Below are 20390 nucleotides of genomic sequence, written 5' to 3'. Positions count from 1 at the left end.
ATTGTTCTCTCTGTCACGGCCCCAGACAATAGATCAAGCTAAATTTCCCCCCTCAGTGGATGGGCGGACGACCCCGCCACTTCCTCTGGTCACTCAAAATGGCCATTAATTCACCGCAAATGGTCAGTTGGAATGAAGGAAAAATATATCTTCCAATGCCCAGGTTACTGATTAAGGTCAGTGATGAATTACTTGTGCCATTTTCAGTGCAGCGAATGAAGCATGAATCTAGTTTTGACTTCCATATGTGCTCTTCTCGTTCACAATATACACTTTTTTAAAGGCATTACCTACTATTCGCAGATGAAACAAAAACCCAGCTTTAGTGCTTCAAAATAGTTCTAATATTTGAGTTAGGGAAAGAAACAACCAATGTAAAAAATGTTAATCAGTATAATAAATGCTAAGTATTGTTAAATACATAAAAAGTGAATAATAGTTATACTAAAATTGTTTCTAGACTAAATAGTGATATCTCCCTATATGTTAGGCTTTATTTTGAAATTTTTATATGGTAGAATATTTTATGATACAACTGACCTACACATACATGTATATGCATCAAATTTGATAACTCAAACATTTTTTAAATCACTGTCCTCACTAGTAAACAATACCTTTAAACAATTCTGAAGATGGCTATGTCAAGTTCACTAAGTTTTCCCCATCTTGCAGGCTCTACTGCTCCTACTGTCTAATTGCCCTGAATCATTTTTTTCACCCTTTACAATTTTGTAAACATCACCCTGATTATTATAATTTTTTTTTTTTTTTTACCTTTGCTTGCAACAGCCCTAAGAGAGAATTTGGGATTCTTCTTTCGGTGACGTTCGAATGCCTTATTAAAGGAAGCTACGCAGTGATATCATTTCCACCCATCTACGTGTGTTACATGCACCTGGATCGATGTTGCACAGAATAAAGCTTGGCTAGAAAAAGAAACATACATGTAGCTTGGCACCCAGCCAATCACGTATTGGACAGCCTAGATTTGAGTTTCTTCTCCTTGTTTTCGGAGACAGGTATTGTATAGATGGTCTGTTTTGTTTTGTTTCGTTTTGTTTTGTTGGGGTTTTAGGGGGTAAGCTACATTCAAGGAGACTCTTCCTTATTCACAAAAGGTCCTCCATTTATTCACCTCTTTGCTTACAGGTTGCTGGTGGGCCTTCTTCATAGTTTATTGAGACATAAACATCTAGTACGGAACAAGCTTATGAAAAGTCATGCTACTTGGGAAGTGTCAAAGTCTTGCATGAACTTTTCCAGACATGAAACCCAGTGAGGTACAGGGGACAAGATTAAGTATGGTGCTTTCAAAAGTACTCTCATGTGTGGGTTGGGGTCTATGCAAGATGCAGTGGTGATAAGATAAAGGTTTAGAGATGTTTTGTAGTCTTCATTTTCATAATAATTGCTGTAATGAACTGCTGTCTTCATAAATCTTGAAAATAAGATGATTTTAAATATGAAGTGGTACAATATCTTGGCAATCAGGGGCCGTAGGGACAATACTGCTTTCTTACAGTAAGTAAGAAGGCCTTTCTGCTTCTAAACATTTTCTTTTTGGGTAGCAATGGAATGAAATGTATCCACATCAAAAGATGTCAAAGACGGTGATCAAAAAAAAAAAAAAAACTCACTGTAGCATACATGATTGCCTTTTGTTCACTTATTCAAAAAAGAAATCAATCGTCTTGCTTGATAAAGAAACCACAATCACATTTCTCAATCTGGACAGGTCACATAAAGTACACACACACAAAGCTTTAAGAACGTCAAGGAATATGCTGTTCATTCAGTTTGGAAATTTTGAGAGTTCCAGCACTGTAACCATGGTAAAAACAACAACAAAATGTGTTTGATATAATCACATCAGTTCACTAAACAATGCATGACGTCTTTTGTTATGGAGACATTAGTTCCACTTAGCGGACACAGCGCGGCTACCCATCACCACAAGGTGTAATGAAGCGAGTCGTAATTCCATCATTTTATAATGAGAGATGCAGTGGGGAGAGCCTGTATTGCTGAGTGCATAGTTTCCAAGAACACACAAGGCCAGCAGCACATTCAATGTCGCACCAAAAAAGCACTCCACTTTGTCGTCATGAAAATGCGAGTTTGGTGCTGCTGACTGAAAAAGCAGGAAATCTAGATGAATTCATATTCAAAAGTTTCTTTTTTGCCAAAAAAAAAAAAAACCTCCAAGAAACATCAAGGCTGTTGCTATTACAATTTATACTGTAGACATCTACAACTGTGTATATTTGCACACATATGCATACACAAACACACACACACACACACACCAAACACATACACACACATACCAAACACATACACAAACACACACACACACACACAAACACACTCACACGCATGAGCTAAACTCTGACAGTGCACTGGGATCCCTAATGAAAAGGGGGTGATAATGTTTTAATGTCGGCCCTACACTTTGACATGTCTTTTAGATGATTGTCAACCCAGATGGAAGTAGGGACATTAGATCCACTGCACATGGCCATCAAAACTCATACTTTGGTTTCTTGTTGAAGCAGTCATATTCTAAGCACCCTTTCAGATGACAGCATATCATCCCAGGCTGTTTGCATGTATTGGGGTAAAGTAAGACCACAAGAGCAAGGTCATGTCAGTTCTACTAATCAATTTTTAATTTCTACGAAATGCAGGACTTCTAAAAGAAAGGCCATGAAGTTGTGATTACTCAATGGGTTATAATTCATTCATAACAAGTGCAAACTCTGGATATTGCTGCAATGCTTCTTTTTGTGCTTAATACATGTCATTGCTTTCAGCCAAAATAAACATTCCTACATTTACGAATGATTCTGCTTTGTAATCACCTGTATCACAAGTTTGTACACTGATTCTGCAAAAATATTGAAAAAACTTTGATGTGTCATATTTGATTGAAATAAACTTAATAGAACTTCATCTGAACAACTCCCAACCCCCCCTCAAAAAAAAAAAAAAAAAAAATGAAAACTAGAAAAAGCACTCGGAGAGCACAGACCTCTGCCCAGCTAGCAACTCATTTGCACCCTTACATGCATGCAATTTCCCAAAGAAGACACCTTTTTTTTATTTCATTGCATGGTACCTTGCCCGAGCAGAGCACGCGCTTTAGCGCGCGTGTGTAAACCACCAGTACACGCAGCCTGAATCCCAAGTTCGTTGACCTTATATGCTAAAAGATGAAAAATCCTTCAAAAGTTCATAAAAATTCCTGGATCACTACCAAAATTGAATACAGTGTTCTTTCTGGCAATATCAACCTTTAAAACCAATTTCAATTTAATCCGTATACAACTACTTAAAGTTATTTTGCAAACAGACAAACCAATGCCAATGATCACCTAACCTCCTCCTTCCTTGGTGGAGAAAATAAGAATAAGCGCTTGTAGAGACGTGTCTGATATTGAGACAGAAATGTGACTGGAAACCAGAGGCTTAAAAGTGTTGAGTAAGTGCACTTTGATTTTGTTTAGTGTTTAATGAAAAGCACGCTGACTGGTAATCTTGACACATGGAATGGAGAGCTAAGTTCTGACATTAATGTGACGTCGCATCAATCTCTTGTGGCAGGCAATCAATAAGATGAGGGGGAAGATGGGATTAGCACCTATCACTGACGGCTCCAAGTCTGATGTCAACAACGCCTCCAACTGAGATGTACCAGCCTCAAAGTGAAGTGTTCTCAGCAACACCTCGTACGACATTCACGCACTCGCCAGGGTGTAAAGTTGTGAATCCGAACAAGGACGCCCTCAACTCTCAGTGCACTTCATTTGCCAATCACGCCATTCACTGTGTCGCTTTTTTCACCACTGTGGTCAGATGTTGGGGGTGAACTAGAGGTCAGTGAAAAGGGATTAACATAATCCCTCAGATCCCTACCCCACCATTTTGACCTCAAATGGATCTCTGATACTCTCCAGAGTCTGAATTGGTTGACCGATATTACATCAGGGGTCAAGTGATATAAGAACTGACCCACTACTTCTTAATCACAGCAATATGTCCTACAACAAATGTATGTCGGAGGTGCTTTGCGTAAGCTGAGGTTTGACCAAATATCTATGAACTACACGTAGCAAGGCAAGTTGCAAAGTTCTACATGCATGAAGTGCATAAATGGTACAGAATTGCTCTGATCTTCCTGCTTACATGTCTGGGTAAGGGAAATATTGAATTTCATGTTGACGAAATAAATATTTGCATACATATTATTATATACACACAGGTAATGCATATTCTAATATTTAGTATAAATACTGGTACGTACTGTACATATTTATCTCTCTCTCTCTCTCTTTATGATCATATAATATATAAACACATGTATGATTATAAGGTCTCAGGTTATCCCATGTTCATATCTTCAGAAGATAACAATTCGATGTAGCTAACCAGGTGACACAACATTTGCTCCTGTGACAGTTTCTCCAGTCCTATCTTTTTGTAAGAGGATTAAGACTAGGGTTATGTTTGTGGGTGGAATTTATGTTTGGCTTAGTGTTCAGATACTTGATTTGATTTGATTTGATTTGATTTGATATTTGATTTGATTTGATTTATTTCTGCATTTTTTCACAAAGTATATACAACATAACAAACAATTTTCCAATACTATTTACATTATATCCAACACAAAATGAATATGAATAATAGATAATAATATTTCATATGGGAACAATTGGTGCAGGAGCAAATGTCATGGAACCATCTAGCCATGGCACTCTGTCAATGCACATGTACATACTATGTGCATTATTGATATTACGTACCCAAAGCCACTTATGTGGCATGGCACGATAACATTGCATTTGATTATACACACTACAGCAGTGTTCACTCCTTGTACTCTCAGCTATTTCATTTTCGCCTCAATAGCAAGACCGGAGATTAATAACTTTTGAAGACAGAGGAAACCCGAGACCCAGGCTCCACAAATGAATCACAGGCCTTTTTTTTCCTTTCTTTCTCTTTTTTTTATATTCCAGCACCTACGCAGCTGAGCCCTCTGTAATCTTTCAAGACTTTGCATGCAGTTTTCTTTTTTCCTGCAGTCTCTTGAAGATTTGGTTCTGCGTGGACAGTCAGGTGGTTGTAACAAGAGTAAGTGACCATTAAGGAAGAGCCCTTGAAGGGATATGAAATGAGAAAAGTGTGACATTTGGGCTGACTTCAAATAATTATGGTTATTGCTAAGTTCAGGATGACAAAAAGAATTGTAACCAGCTGTATTTCCCGTTCCCCCTTTTATTTTGTATGACTGCAGGTCGACACATGTCACTCACAGCCTCGTCATTCTTTTCACTCAACGATGCCTGGCTGGACGAAACCATTCCAAAAGTACCGAAGAAAACAAACATTTGTGCTTGCATAGGGCAATTAAACCAATAAGTTGGAATGCAGTGGTAATTGACATGATTGATCGTTTTCCCGAAGGGAATCGATGGCGACTGCTGTGATGTTGCCCCACATTTTTGCAGGCGTGTTTTTGAGAGCCTTAGCGTCCAGTAATGTGACGGTGAAGATGACAGAGTCAATACGCTTTCACACGGGGAAGACAGGCTGGTCTTTTGACGCCTCCCAGATCCGTCACCATTTGGCAGTGGGCCTCGCAACGCATGGAATGCCACGCCCTGGGGGCAACTCGGACGGCCGGATTGGGTGTGCGGGGGTCGACCCAATGCGTCCTGAATTTGACCCCAACAGCTGCGCAGTATTCTTTTCACACGTCTCACAGATGTAATGTGCTCATAAATTCATTGATACCTGTGTTACACATTCACTTTCCACTTTGTAAACATGTCGGTACTCTCCGAATGCATTCAAGTAAGACTGAGCAATACCGCATGAGCTGCTGTCAATGAACAGTTCACTTGTCTAATTGGATGAACCTAAATTTTTCATACATTACATATTTTTTTCTTTGGTGATGATTTATTACAATGTTTTGCTATTGAATACCTTGTCCATTTCATGACATACATATCCTATGCATCACTAAATTGCTAGAGAAAAGAATATATAATTATCTTTTGTCCAAAAAAAAATAAAAATGAAATCTGAATCAAATTGAATTGAATTTTTGTTTTATTTAGCATCTCAGAACAGAATTATATGACAACTTGCAAAAAGATGCTAGGGAAGCCTTTTTTTGCTCTTCAGATTTTATCACACATGAGAAATGTAATAATATGGCAAACAGAGAGAAAAGAAAGACTCCTGGAATCCACTGTAACAAGAGAGGGAGCTGGCCTGAAGAAAGGGGTTGCCAAAATCTCCCTTTCACTTGATGACATTACAAGAAATCAATACTGCCATCCTCTACCTTGCCAAACCATTTTGTCAGCTGCAGATTATTTTTTACAATACACTTGACTGTGGTGGGTGAACTATGACAGTACACTCATGTGTAACAATGCTATAGTCAACACACACACACACACACACACGCACGCACACAAATATTCAAACAAAATTGCAGCAAGATATGGACTACGGTAATGATATAAAAATATCCATTTGCGGCTAGTTTGGGACATTGACACCAATCTGCAAAGAAAGCTAGTAAGCTGATGTGCCACTCGACAAATATGGTACAAGAGGGTACCAACACTGGGAAATGTTTCTGATTGTACAACTTAGTATCTCTACAGATCATAATTATGTTCATCTCTCTGTTTTGCCATATAATCACGTACATTTACCCTATCATGCTGTAGTAATGACATTAGACATACATACATCCCAACATGGGAATTCATCCACATGAAGGAATGTTGTAGCATGAGAGTTGATGCAGCTGGACTGGCAAGAGTTGACAGAACTAGATTCCATTGATACATTCAGGCCAGGTGACTTACCCACTCAGAACACCAAGAACCAGGTTAAGGACGAAGAAGGACCCGATGATGATCAGACTCACAAAGTAAATAAATGGCCACGCCATTCCTGCTGCGTCGTTGATCTGATGAAATCAAAAAAAGATATGAATACATAAATCAAGAGAGAACATTTTCCAACAATGCATCATCCTATTGAATACACATCTGTATCTCGGGCAAAATACATTTACTCTTCACTACTTCATGGGCAAAAGTTGAGTAACTCTCTTTAAATCTGGGATTTTCAAACTACTCACTCTGCCCTGATGCCTTCCTGTTCTCCCCTTCCTGCCTACAGTTTCTCTTCATCTCTCTGTCTTTATTTCCCTTTACATATTTGGATCATTTTAATAGGCCTATACTTTATCTCCCCCTTTAATGTCTTTTTTATGTTTATTAGTTCAATGAGCCGAAACTTTCTCTCTCCTTCCCTATTTTGTTTTTAGTTTTAATGTGCCTACACTTTCCTCTCCCCCCATCCCCATCTTTCTCTGTCTGTCTGTCTGTCTGTCTATCTGTTTCTCTCTCTCTCTGTTTCTCTCTCTTCCTTTCTATGTTCAGTAGTTTCAATGAGCATGATCTTTCCTCTCTGTCTGTATTTCTTTCTCTATCTATCTGTTTCTCTTTTTTCTTCTTATCCTTTTCCATTTCCTCCCACCGATGACCTCAGCCTGCTTGATGTAAGTGCACTGGCAAACATCTGCCATCACCCGGACCCTTGAAATGGAGACAAGTCCAAACGTACAAGGGGTATCGAGTGAATCGCATCGCGGGTCCCATCCCAAACATTAGGCCTCTTACGTCTCATATCCACTGTACAGCTCGTGTTGCCATCCTTGTTTCTCACCCACGCGCAAAAAGAAAAAAGCAGAAATCAATCAGTCCCACAACACTTGAATACATGGGGGGGGGGGGGTGGGGGAGTCTTCAGAAAAGGCACATACCAGCAAGCTAACCCAAGTCCAAGATCAGAACAAACATAATCAGAGTGATTAAATGCTCATCATGCATGCAATCTTCCCCTTTTTTCCCCCACCTGCCCTCTCAGCTCTTTTACCAAATTTGTTTGCTTCCTGCTCCCACTTCCACAAGGAGGGTGAAGATGGACACGACATACACACGTAGGAAAGTAAGATGTTCAGAGTCACATGATTACTGAAAAAGTCAGGTGATGTCCGAATGAATCAACATTCAGCACCGATTCGTAAACCAACCAGACGGCAGAATTGGTGCAATTTTCGATAATGTTCCTAAGAATCCTCCAGGTTGATTGCAGAGGGCTAATTTGATATTTCTTATTAGGGAGAGAAAAGGAGTACAGATATTTTCACTGCAGTGGGGTCATTACTCAATAATCTAGCCTCCCGTTTTCAATCTGACTTTTGATTTTATAAATCCCTATCAGAGAGAGAGGAACAAAACTACTTGTGCATCGCCCTACAGATGCAAATGATTCTATCTGCCATGATGTCAAGGAATCGAAGAAGTAAAAGAAAATATCACCAAAATACCTCTACCAATATTTGGCAATGCAGACTAACACTGATCAATGAATCTTAAGTGATTTGTGTGAGTAAAATCATTTTCTTCCATTCTTTTGATATATCTGTACAAGATATGTTTTTTCAGGAAATATAATATTTTCTACATGAAAGGTATATCTGTATGATATATATTGATTTCTTAACTACATGTATTTCAAAGGATCCCTTAAAATAAAACTTTGGCCAGGAGGTAATTTGGACATACTCTGATCCAATACCAAATTTATCATCACTAAGCCATATCTCATTACTTTAGAGTTTTCTTGGTTTTATATCTCTGACATGTACTGGAGTAAAATGGTGACAGACCACGTGGGTTATATTTCCACGCATTTACGAGATGGCTTTATCATCATAAAAAAGCATATTACAAAGTAAAACAAAAAACAGAGGAAACTACAGGCACAAGCTTTAAAGGTTGGAGTACATTAGCTAAAAGATTTTGCTTTTCATGGTAATTAGAGCAATAGAAAGAGTCTCCCTCTCCCAAGACGTTGCTGTCCGAGTCGTTGCCGAGGTAGCACCATGGCCAAGACGCAGATTGTCAAACATCATCAAAATTCAACAGAGGTGAATTAAGGTTTATATTATTTCCCTCTCACTCAAGCTCTCTATTTCTCCTTCTCTCTCCCTCCCCATCTACCTATATCTCTCATCAATTCCCTTCCAATTACTCCGTCTTCTTCAATTATCCCTTCTTTATCACAAAGTATTTTCTCCTTTCCTTCTCCATCTCTCTATCTATATCCACCTCTCACCAATCCTTTTCCAATTGCTATTCCTTGTTTAATTGCTTCCATTTTTATCACAACAGTTTTATTTCTATAACCCCCTTTCCTCTCTATCAACTTCCATTTTTGCAGTTATCTCTGCTCATTTCCCTATCTTGTGTTCATCACAACATCTTCTCATTTCTTCAGCTTATTTTTAAGTTTTTCCTTCTGTTTGTCTCCTCTCCTTCAGGCCAGCTCACTTCCTGTTCTGCAAATAATGCACTTATTTCTTTTAAACATGTTTACTCTCTACATTTTTCCATGTACTTCTCATTTCTGCTATTCCGTTTTCAGTTATGAATAATGATGAAAATTGAATGATAAAATATAATATAATGATGATGATGATGATGATGATGATGATGATAATAATAATAATAATAATAACAATAATAATAAAATATTGCTCAAATAGTGGCTGCTATTATTTCTGAATTGAGTTTGGCAAAAAATTACAACTGGGTCTATAAAAGTCTACTGTAATATATCAGTGGGTAAATAATCAGTCAACATAATGAGCCAATACATTTCATCAATTTTATATAATAATGAATGTGTGCATTTCAGCTGAAATCTCCTTGGATATATTTTCATGGGTTATATACTATCACAAACAACAATGATGGTTGAGGTGTTATTGTTTCCACTGCTATCATATTATCAATCATTATCACAAATATCTGGAATACCATGAATATTTTGATCACTGCTAAACAGTCAATGTGATGAAAATCCTCACCATTATTACAACCATTATGATCATTAGCTAAATTGTTATTCATTTGATCTTAAAGATTACTAGTATTTTTTGTCTTCACTAAAATTTGACCTTCTCCGTGCACACCAGCTACGTTCGGATCCCTCCTCCCTTTTCACCTCCCCCTTTAACCCCACTCAGACCACAAACTTTGCCCGGCACCAGTTTGCTCGGCAAAGGTCATGGTTTTTCCCACCCGGTCATCTGGCGGTCAGCTATAGACACAGATAGGATGACCAGGTAACACACAGTCTGGCCTCACATTCCAATCCCAGGCACAAACTATTCATCCACCTCCCATAAGCTAGACACCATGCTGTTTTCAGTTTCAAACTGTCCCTGCTGTTTAGAAGATCAGATGCGCATGGTTGTGTGTTTGTACATGTATTTTTCTTTTGGGTGGGGGGGGGGGGTGGGGTGGGGAGATTTCATAAATGCACACCCAAAACAAGAAACAGAATCAGAAGTTTGTAAATGTCATGGCATCGGCCATGATATGATGAGCATTGCAAGAAGGGCCCTCCATAACCTGAATAGAGGACATTTTTTGTCTTCTTGTGTTTTTTAATCAGAAGTGCAGAGGACATACTTAGCTGTCAAGTGGTGACTTCCTCTGAAATTTGTACTTTGCAAGGATGGAATGTCCACAGAGTCACAGATATCCGCCCACTAGCAGTTTGGAAATCTACACCAATAATTTCCGTTTCATTCTGAGTATACTTTATGACATACTTGAATCAGACAGAAGGGAAACGCACAAATGGAGTACAGTGAAATGGAGACATGTTTATGAGATATCCAGTGAATTTTCTGTTTGTTTTCTTTTCAAAGATTTTTTCCCCCTTATTTGTATCTGTCCTTAGAGCAAGATAGGAAAAGCTTCTTGAAAGTCACTCTCTAAGCATGAAATGACTCCTCATGTACGCGGACACGCTCTAATTACGACAACAGTCTACTCATGGAATCACTTCCTCCATTAACCTTCCACCGCCTCATGAATGAGGACAGGCATCCTCCCAGGGGAGGGGAGAGGGTTGGGACCCTCTAGGATTAATTCTGACACATTTCGGTATGTGTGTGTGTGGGGGGGGGGGGGGGCAAGGGAAGAAGGGCTGTGTCTCGGGGACCCCCATGTCCCCATCTTTCAACATACCCCTCCCTGCCACGGCTCTGTTGTGCTGTAGGTAACTGTATCATATACCCGAGGATCACCCTAAAGGCTGGGCACGCTTTGAGAAGCGACTGGAGAGGGTAGAAGGGGTTGCTTGGAAGAAAGATGGCATTAGCAACAAATGGCTCAAGAATAACAAACCTCACATTGACACATTCTGAGTGGCCAGAGGGACAGGGAAAGAAAAAAAAAAGATCAACTGAGAAGGGAAGGAAGTAAAACTCACAGTCCAGAAATTTATGAAAACAATCAAATTAATTCATGATATAAATATCTTTGTTTCCATTTCTCTTGTGCTTTTGTTTTTGTTGTTGTTGTCTATATTTTGTAACGCTGAACTTGATCATGCATAATGAATTGAAAATTTGGGTGCCTATATACTGCATTTATGAAAAGTTGAATTCAATTGAGTTTATTGATAATCATAAAAACAGAAATATATACAGTGTAAAATGTGTCAAGGGGTTCATAAAGAAAGCCAAAGGCTTGTGATTCCATCTACTTGCCATTAAACCATGTGACCATCACAAAAATTTGTCATGGTAGAAAGATCACAGCAATGTTTTTTTTTTTTTATTCAAGTTCCATATTCCACATTCTATATTCAGGTTTCATACTCCATTTGATTTCGGAGTAAAATATGTATAACACAACATTCAATTTTAGACATAATTTCACAAATGTATAAGGACAGTAATATAATGATGTGTAAATATGAGGAACCTACTAAAAAGCAATGCTTGTAGGGTGTAGGTTCCAAAGAAATAATGTCTGCCATTTGTCTGCCATTTGTGCAGTAAAAGATCACATGATGGCATGCAATTGAAGGGGAATGAAACTCAAACATACATATGGATTGAGTAAATGCTGCAATGTTAGCAGAACACATCAGAAAAGTTTTGAGGAAAATAAGATGATCCGTTGAAAAGTTATGAATTGTTCAAGTTATGTACAGCCATTGCTGGATGAGAGGACTACTACAGTTCATGATGTCACATTATGGAAAATGACATAAGGAAAATATACAGAGAATTCCACAAAATCACATTCTTTAAGAAAATCTTACATTCCCTCGACTTGTCACTGAAAACCCATCGTGGCAATATTATTCCCCCTTCGTTCTGAAAGAGGTCAAGTGCTTTTTCACTGTGCAAGAAGAGTGAAAATATGTTAAATTTCTAATCATATTTTCTTCACATCACTTTCCATACATGATGACACAAAGTACTGTAATGTTCTCATCCAGCAATGGCAACACCAAAACTTTTAAAGTTTCATAACTTTTATACAAACTGTCTGATTTTCCTCAAACTTTCACTGATGGTGTTCTACTAATACTGCTGTATTCTCTCAATTCACGTATATTGTGAATTTCATTCCCTTCTAAGCATAGACACGACTCTTTGAACATTCCCAATTCCTTGACTGACCATGGAAGCTCTGTATACCCCACCCCTCCTTCCTCCAGATTCTCATGGGCTGGAAACATACAGTGCATCTTAAAGTTGATCTAACAAAGACCTATTACTCTTTTCAAGCTAACATGACATCAAGGCTATACAGCTATATCTGCAGGGATGAGTCAATATTTTTGATACATGTAAAGAAGGTTCCATAAAGACATGAAGTCATTCACATTAGACATGCTTTTTGGATTGGGAATATTTTTCAGATCTTGTACACTCCTGCTCCAGAAAATTTGATGTGACAAAGGAAGAAAAAAGATGCAGGCAGGGAAAAAATGATAATTCCACTCTTTCTAAACTATATATATATTATAAATGTATCTTCTGGTCACAACTATTTGATTCAGTGAGATAAAGACAGAAAGCAAAAGTGAGTAAGGGAAAGAAAGAGAGATTAGAACAGAGAGAATGAGAAAAAGGTACAGACAAAATGGAAATAAAAGACTGAAAGCAGAGAAAAAAGAGAGAAAAAAAGATGGGGAAATGGAGCAAAAATTATAATGATAGAATACAAGATACATCAAGGTAGGGGAATGAAGGGGAAAAAAGTCTGATCGGTCAGGAGCCTAGCTGTCGCCCTAATGATTGTAATATTGCCTTGACCAATCTTGCAGGACAAACACATATCAATCAGTGTGTCGTTTGGATGGGAGAACTCGGTAACCATCCGAAACCTTCCTGCCGGGGGTTGGTATACATACACACTGTCGACACACATCGATCAGTGGTCGTCCGGGGGAAAAAAGTCACATGACACCGACACGCAATCTGTATACAATAATCTCCGGCGTATCATGAAAATTGACAGATTTCCACTGCAGAGTGCACATCACAAAGTCACAAGCATTTGTTTTGTACCACACAGGGAACTGATGCATTGACATACACACCTATGTGCATCCCATCTCCCTATCAGTATTTTACAGCACATGATTCTAATATTATTCTTGATTTCTGGCTTGACAGAAAAATTTGTGTTTGTTTTTTGTTTTTGTTTATCCACATACATTTATATTACTCTTACCATCATTTCTAAAAGGGCTTGTTCTAATGTTAATGATATCAATGGAACAACTAGTTTGCTACAAACAATCGCAACTCATTGCTCATATGAACTGGGTGTGGCCTACATGAGAAATACACTAGCCCCATTCACTCTTATAGTGAAATATGGTTGTATTTAGGGTAATTCAACTTTCAGACAAAATACGGATGCAATTTTTGTGTGTGAATTGTGTCACGAAAAACCATTCACTACACTGCGGTGTACTTCTCACATGGATTGTGTTGGATAGGTAAACTTTTGAACTAGTTGCACCATGGTATTTTGTTAATGAAAATGGTAACAACTGAACGTGAGAGTTTGGGAATGAGAACAGTAACAATATTAACAGTGTAGTTCCAAGGTACATTAATTCTAATGTAAATGCACCTAGTGGATAATCATATCTTAAAGGGTGTGTAAAGTTCTGGTCGAGGTGAGGATTTAGCTTTTAACGTTTTGCGAGATATTCAGAAACCACTCTATGAGATGTCAAAGAGCATGCAGTTCTAAGGGGTATCAAAAGTTTTTTCGATGAAAATCGGTTTTGAAATGGCTGAGATATCCAAAAACAAGGTGAAACAAAGAGATCCTAATAAAGTTGTGGCATGTCGCCTTTTATTATTAGCACTTTTTTGGATATCTCAGCCATTTGAAAACCTATTTTCATCAAATAAACATTGAATCCTTCTTAAAATTACATGCTCTTTCATATTTCATAAGAGGCTATTCATTATCTCACTTAGGAATGTTCAAAACATGAATCCCCACCTCAACCAGTACTGTACAGTCTCTTTAAATACACCTGTTGGTTGTTATATGAAGCATTATAATTGATTATATAGTTGATTTCTATGGTAAGTCTATGGCTGCCTGTGTGGTGGGGAAATTTATAGTCGATTAGAAGTTTTGATAAGACAGGGTCCAGATTAGCCTGTTACTTACCAGCTCCAGAAATCCTCAAGGGATCTGTACAAGGATTACTAGATTCCAGGAGGTAATAGGTATAATCATTTTTCAATTTCACCTTTTCTACATCTTTTCTTATATTTCATATCTACCTATTCAAATTCATGATCTCAACTGATTTCATACAGAACAATCAAATATTTTTGCTCCACCTTATCCCATTTGGATCCCTATTACATGATTTTATCTTTTGTCATCCTGTGTCCCCCCCCCCCCCCCCTTGCATCAGTTTTGGTTTCCTCTATGGAAACTAATTATTCCAAAATCCCCTGTATTTCTAGCAACATAGATTTTAATATATTTCCTGCATTTCTCAAGTAGTTTCTCTCACAAGAAAGCATCCATTTAAAATGAAGGAGCAAGCATTAAAAGTTCTGTTCATTTTTTTGTTATTTTTTTTTTGGGGGGGGGGGGTGAGGTTGAGAAAAGTGAATAAAGGAAGAGCTGCCTGAATAATTTGGGCTGGTATAGAATGACATATTTATCACTGAAATATATAAACACTATTTACCTCATGGAAAAAGAGAACAAAACGGAATTCTGCCTGCCAGGATCATGGAAAAAAAAAATCGGGTACAAGCGGTTTGAATGTGGCATGAACCATTTGGTTAAGGTGTGTGCGTTGGCACTCATTATGTTTATTACATCTCAGACATACATCGCCACACTGTCAAATGCTAATGAGCAGTTTTGGCGAGGTTTGCACGGTTCCCGTCCAGCCATAAATTAAACCCCAGGCACTGCAAACACAGCCCTCATTTTTTTTTTCTTTCTTTCTCGCTCTTCTCCAATTTTCTAGACGATGAGTCCTCGATGCATTTCTCCATCTTGTGCTCACAAATCATGGATGCTCAATGCATGTAAGACAGGACATTGGGAAGGGGCGGGGACCAGCAAGTCATGGTTTTCTTGGTGTTTTTAGAAAAAAAAAAACAATGTTTAATGGTCGCGAGTATATCCCTTTTGCAAACATCACAAAAATAAGCACAGTTAAAGAATAATGTCTCCAAACATTATGTATAAAATCTTATGGTAATTTACCTCAGAATTCTCCAAAGTGACATGAAAAACTAACTCCATGTCACTCAAGAATACACTCCACTTTTGTACCAATAATAATGGTTGGAATTTTTTGAGGGTCTGAATAAGGTGAGGCCTCAACTACTGTAAAAGTGGAAATTTTCGCGGTGTTGAAATTTTCGCGCATTTCGCGCAACCAGAAACTAGCGCGAAAATAAAAACACGAGAATATTTTTGCTTGCCATACGTTCCTGTGCGTGATGTCTTGATTCCGCGGAATTAAAAACACGCGAAACTCTTCTGACCCGGCCTAGCGCGAAAAATTAGTCGCGCGAAAATATCCACTTTTACAGTACCTTAACCCCTTCTGTACCAGAGACTTTGGACAGTGTGTACAACTCTATGGGGTTTTCTGTGCTAGTCGGCACTCAAAGCTCACAAAGGGTTTAAAGGGATGGTACAGTATTGGTGGAGATGAGAATTAGGCTTTTAACTTTTTTGCGAGATACCAAGAAATCATGTATGATAATATAGTACAGAGCATACCATTCTAAGAGGAATTCAAAGTTTATTTGATGAAGATCGGGTTAAGAATGACTTAAACATCCAAAAACAAAGTAAAACAAAGTGATCGTAATAAAGTGTGGGTCCCGCACTTTATCAGAATTGCTCTTTTTTGGATATCTCAGCCATTTCAAAACCAATTTTCATCAAATAAACGATGGATTCCTCATAGAATTACATGTTCTTTTATATTTCATAAGAGGTTTCTCATTATCTCATCAAAAAATGTTAGAAAACTGAAATTAGGTCTCAACCAAAACTATACAATCCCTTTAATGACACAAGGCAGAAATCATACAAAACATTACAACAGAAGATAAGTCATTCACTAACACTTTTCTCGCCAGCTTTACGATATAATTGCCCTTTCTTGACAAGAAGAAATTAGACCTTTTACTATAGTATGTGTTCCTAAGGCCATCAATCACTGTGGCAGAAGTGAGCTGTTTGTGGTCACTGTTAGCGAAACAGAAAACACACAAAATTCATCTCACCCTGCCGAGAAGAGCAATAGGTTGTGTGAAAATGCCTGCTTGGACAATATTCCATATCCAGTACAGTATAATATAATACTATTGTATTATGATAAAGTAAGAATAAGATCTTGTATACTACAATGTAAGATATAAGATATTTACTCACGTCATACATGATGTCGGTCCACCCTTCCATGGTGATGCACTGGAACACGGTCAGCATGGCCAGTCCGATGTTGTCGAACGTGGTGATGCCGTTGTTGGGCCCCTCCCAGCCCTCGTCGCAGGATGTCCCGTTGCGACATGAGTACCCCGCCCCGCACGGGTGCGGGTCTTTCATGTCCAGTATGTCTATATTGACAACAATACACAAAACCATAGATTTACTGCTCAATGTACATAAGTGATTTCTCTATACGTGGTCATTTTCACGTTTTGACTGATACTTGCAAAATTAATCACTGGTGGAAATAATGTCATCCATATTACATATGCTTGGTGCATTAATCAAGTTCAAAGTGGAAATATTGCTCATTTTTCTCTTGAAAAGTGAAAATAATTCATTCTCAATCCAGCATTGTGGTTCTGGATTGCAAATTCAACCATTCATGACATTGTCTTACAAGTCCAAATTTGGAAATATCAAACTAGAAGAAATAAATAACAGTTTGTATATATACATATTAATAGTAGTTATACACTTTATAAAGAGAAATGATTTCATAAAATCCCTTTGCAGATTGGATGCATTTATCAAAAGTTGTGAATTTTAAATTTTGTTCCAAAAGTGGGTGGGCGGGGGAGGCAGTCCAGTGTAGGTAATGACACGCCACTGACCTTCAGTGCTGTGATGTGGGATTTTATATTGTATATTCCCTGCTCAAAAAGATTATCAATGTTCACCCAGATATATCAATTTATGGTATGGAATGCCAAACACTATAACAGTGTAGTTTTAACTAGCTCAGGTATTAGGGTATATTTGTGTGTTGTGGTGTGAACTTTGGTATTTTGCAAGCAACTCTTAACAGAGAGCTTGAACTGAATCTTGCTGATATTTACATTATATCTTACAGTTGCCGAGAAGACTTTTGAGACAACAGCAACAACAACAGCAACAACAACAAATCCCACTAGCTGACAGCTTGGCTAAATATGAAAAGTGCCAGTTGGGGAGTGGATAAGGAAAGGGGGAGGGGATAAGGAAAGGGGGAGGGGGTAGGGAAAGGGGGAGGGGTAGGGAAAGGGGAGGGGATAAGGAAAGGGGGAGGGGTAGGGAAAGGGGGAGGGGTGGAGTGAAAGGTGATAGATGGGTAACTGTAAAACTAGAAACATTTGCGGCATGAAATTTTAAGAGTAACAATACCCTGGAAATCAAATTTGTGCACAGCTAGAATACACAAAAAACAGCCATAATTCAGCTGTGATAGACCCTGAAAGTTTACATATTTTGATAAATCAGATCATATCTCTATAAAAATTTGGTATCAGTGCTCCACGCATTTAAGTTCTGCTCTGTAAGCGCCCGTACAACTGATGTGCGCGCATTCTATCTATACACATACGATTTTATGAATAATATCGAGATTCTATACACATACGATTTTTATGAATAATAATTATCGAGATTCCATGTCGATCAGTTAGCTGATCGGGCACACGCATCCATATATCACTATCAGTCAAGACGTTTTTGGAAAAACATATTGATATCGCGAACATCTGATTGAAAGAATCGGGTGATCAACTAGTCTATTTTAAGTCATTTTTGTTTTCGTACACTCTTAAAAATTTACATTTAAACCCCAATATATTGGAGTGGCAAAATACATATATTTTGCAGAGGGCATGCGCATGTCTTAAGTATAGATATAATACTCAGGGTATTGGTGCACTTTAAGCAAATTGGAGCTTTTTCGCAACATGGAACTTTCACAAAATGTCACTGGCATTAAACACATGGTGCAGACAAGAACTTCCATATATGCATTTAACTTTCATGAATCTTGGCTCCTTGCGAAATTTGCAAAATTTTCACGCACGCAAACATTTCTGGTTTCACAGTACTTATCTGATGGAAGAACTCACTTGTGTCTTTGATGTAGCATGTTTTGTGCATGTAGTCCATGAAGAGCTCAAGGCCGATGATGGCATAGATAATGATGACAAAGATGACCAGTAGTGCGATGTGGAGGAGGGGAACCATGGCACGCACAATTGAGTTGAGTACAACTTGTAAGCCTAGGTACACAGAAAAGAGAAGCAAGTAGCACATAGATATACAGAAACATATACATTTTACATATATGTATGCATATAGTTTAATATATATTTATACACATAAAATTTTCAATTAACACTTTATCTATTTTCCTTAACAGAATATACAACACAATGATTGAAATTGGACAGATGTTTGAAGAATATACAAAAAGATAGAAATAACATGTTCATATCTTGACCGGAAAGAAAACAATGAATCTTTCTCCCTCAACGTAAATGACTGAATTAAAAATGGATACCATCAATAACAAAGTTTCTATTATCTATGAATTATGACACTTTTACTAACCTAGCAGCAATGATAATTGCACAAAGTGTAATTTCTTTGACAATTTACAATAGCTTGCATTGACAAATTTCTAAGATGACTACACTTTGAACGTGAAACCACATACTATCTAAAAGACACACACTGCTTCAGCAAAAAACTGATATGACAAATTCACTTAACTTCTAGCCATTTGATTGTGTTCACATTTAAAAGAAATACACTATTGAACATAGTATACTCACTGGGAACTCCTGATACAAGGCGCAGTGGTCTGAACACTCTGAAGGCGCGGAGAGCTTTGACATCAAAATTGTTGTTCTTGAACTTGGCAACTGATAATATTGTACTGATAGCCCTGTGAAAATATAAAAATCATGATAATGTTAACATTCTGTGAACACGTTCCTAACCTTGCTATTGTCATCACTAAGATAGAGCTAGTCACATGTAAGTTTAAAGCACAAACATGACACCCACACAACCCAAATCCAAAGCAAAAAAAAAAAAAAAAAGTCATATCTAGTTTGCAAGGTGGGTCGGGTTTTGGTTAAAGAAAAAAAAAAAACAGAAATGTATGCCTTGGGCTTATCTAGGAAATCAGTATAAAATACTAAATGATGATTACTCTAAAAATTCTCCTCTCATGATCTATTCCCCTTCATTTTAACAAGTATGAGTAATTTTCTTTTTCTCGATATGTAAGATTTTGACAATTCCATCAAAACGGCATTACAAAACATTGTGTGGCTTTGCCTGACAGTGTTTTACTATTACACAGCATTTTAACTATTTATTTTTACACTCAGCTTGCAAAACTTGGACAGTGTGGTATATTTAGTAACTCATTTCACGAAGTGAAAACTGGTCTCATGTTTCATTTGTGGTTACCCGTGTGAGGAAACAATGTCTGTTTGGGGCTTTTTTTTTAATATTATCTTGATAGGCTACTTGGAGCAACTTAATGGCAGATTTTGCAGACTAAATGAGATTATATTCACTGCAATGAACAGGAAGAGAACTGTTGGTGAGTAACCCACTGCTTCTAAGATACGATTGTGTCTTACAGATTTGATATGTGACACATCCACTATCCACTGGGAATGGGTTAAAACAGCTTTGCTTTCACTAAAGTTCTCT

At 37.8% G+C, this 20390-nt stretch overlaps 1 protein-coding gene across 1 annotated transcript in view; it reads right to left on the bottom strand.

The window, feature by feature from the left end:
• Window positions 1-19579, bottom strand: part of LOC140246255 (voltage-dependent L-type calcium channel subunit alpha-1D-like) — a 91295-nt gene extending 71716 nt beyond the window's left edge. Inside the window, exons 1-4 of the mRNA XM_072325713.1 lie at window positions 19496-19579; window positions 18788-18940; window positions 16866-17050; window positions 6897-7000 (exon numbers count right to left, since the gene is read on the bottom strand). Coding sequence (XP_072181814.1) covers window positions 6897-7000; window positions 16866-17050; window positions 18788-18905 — 407 coding nt within the window. The 5' untranslated portion in view covers window positions 18906-18940; window positions 19496-19579. The remainder of the gene's footprint in view (window positions 1-6896; window positions 7001-16865; window positions 17051-18787; window positions 18941-19495) is intronic.
• Window positions 19580-20390: the final 811 nt, after the last annotated feature.

This window comes from Diadema setosum, chromosome 2 (genome assembly GCF_964275005.1).
Source record: "Diadema setosum chromosome 2, eeDiaSeto1, whole genome shotgun sequence".
Taxonomy (NCBI): domain Eukaryota; kingdom Metazoa; phylum Echinodermata; class Echinoidea; order Diadematoida; family Diadematidae; genus Diadema; species Diadema setosum.
This window is presented reverse-complemented; position numbering and strand designations above follow the sequence as displayed.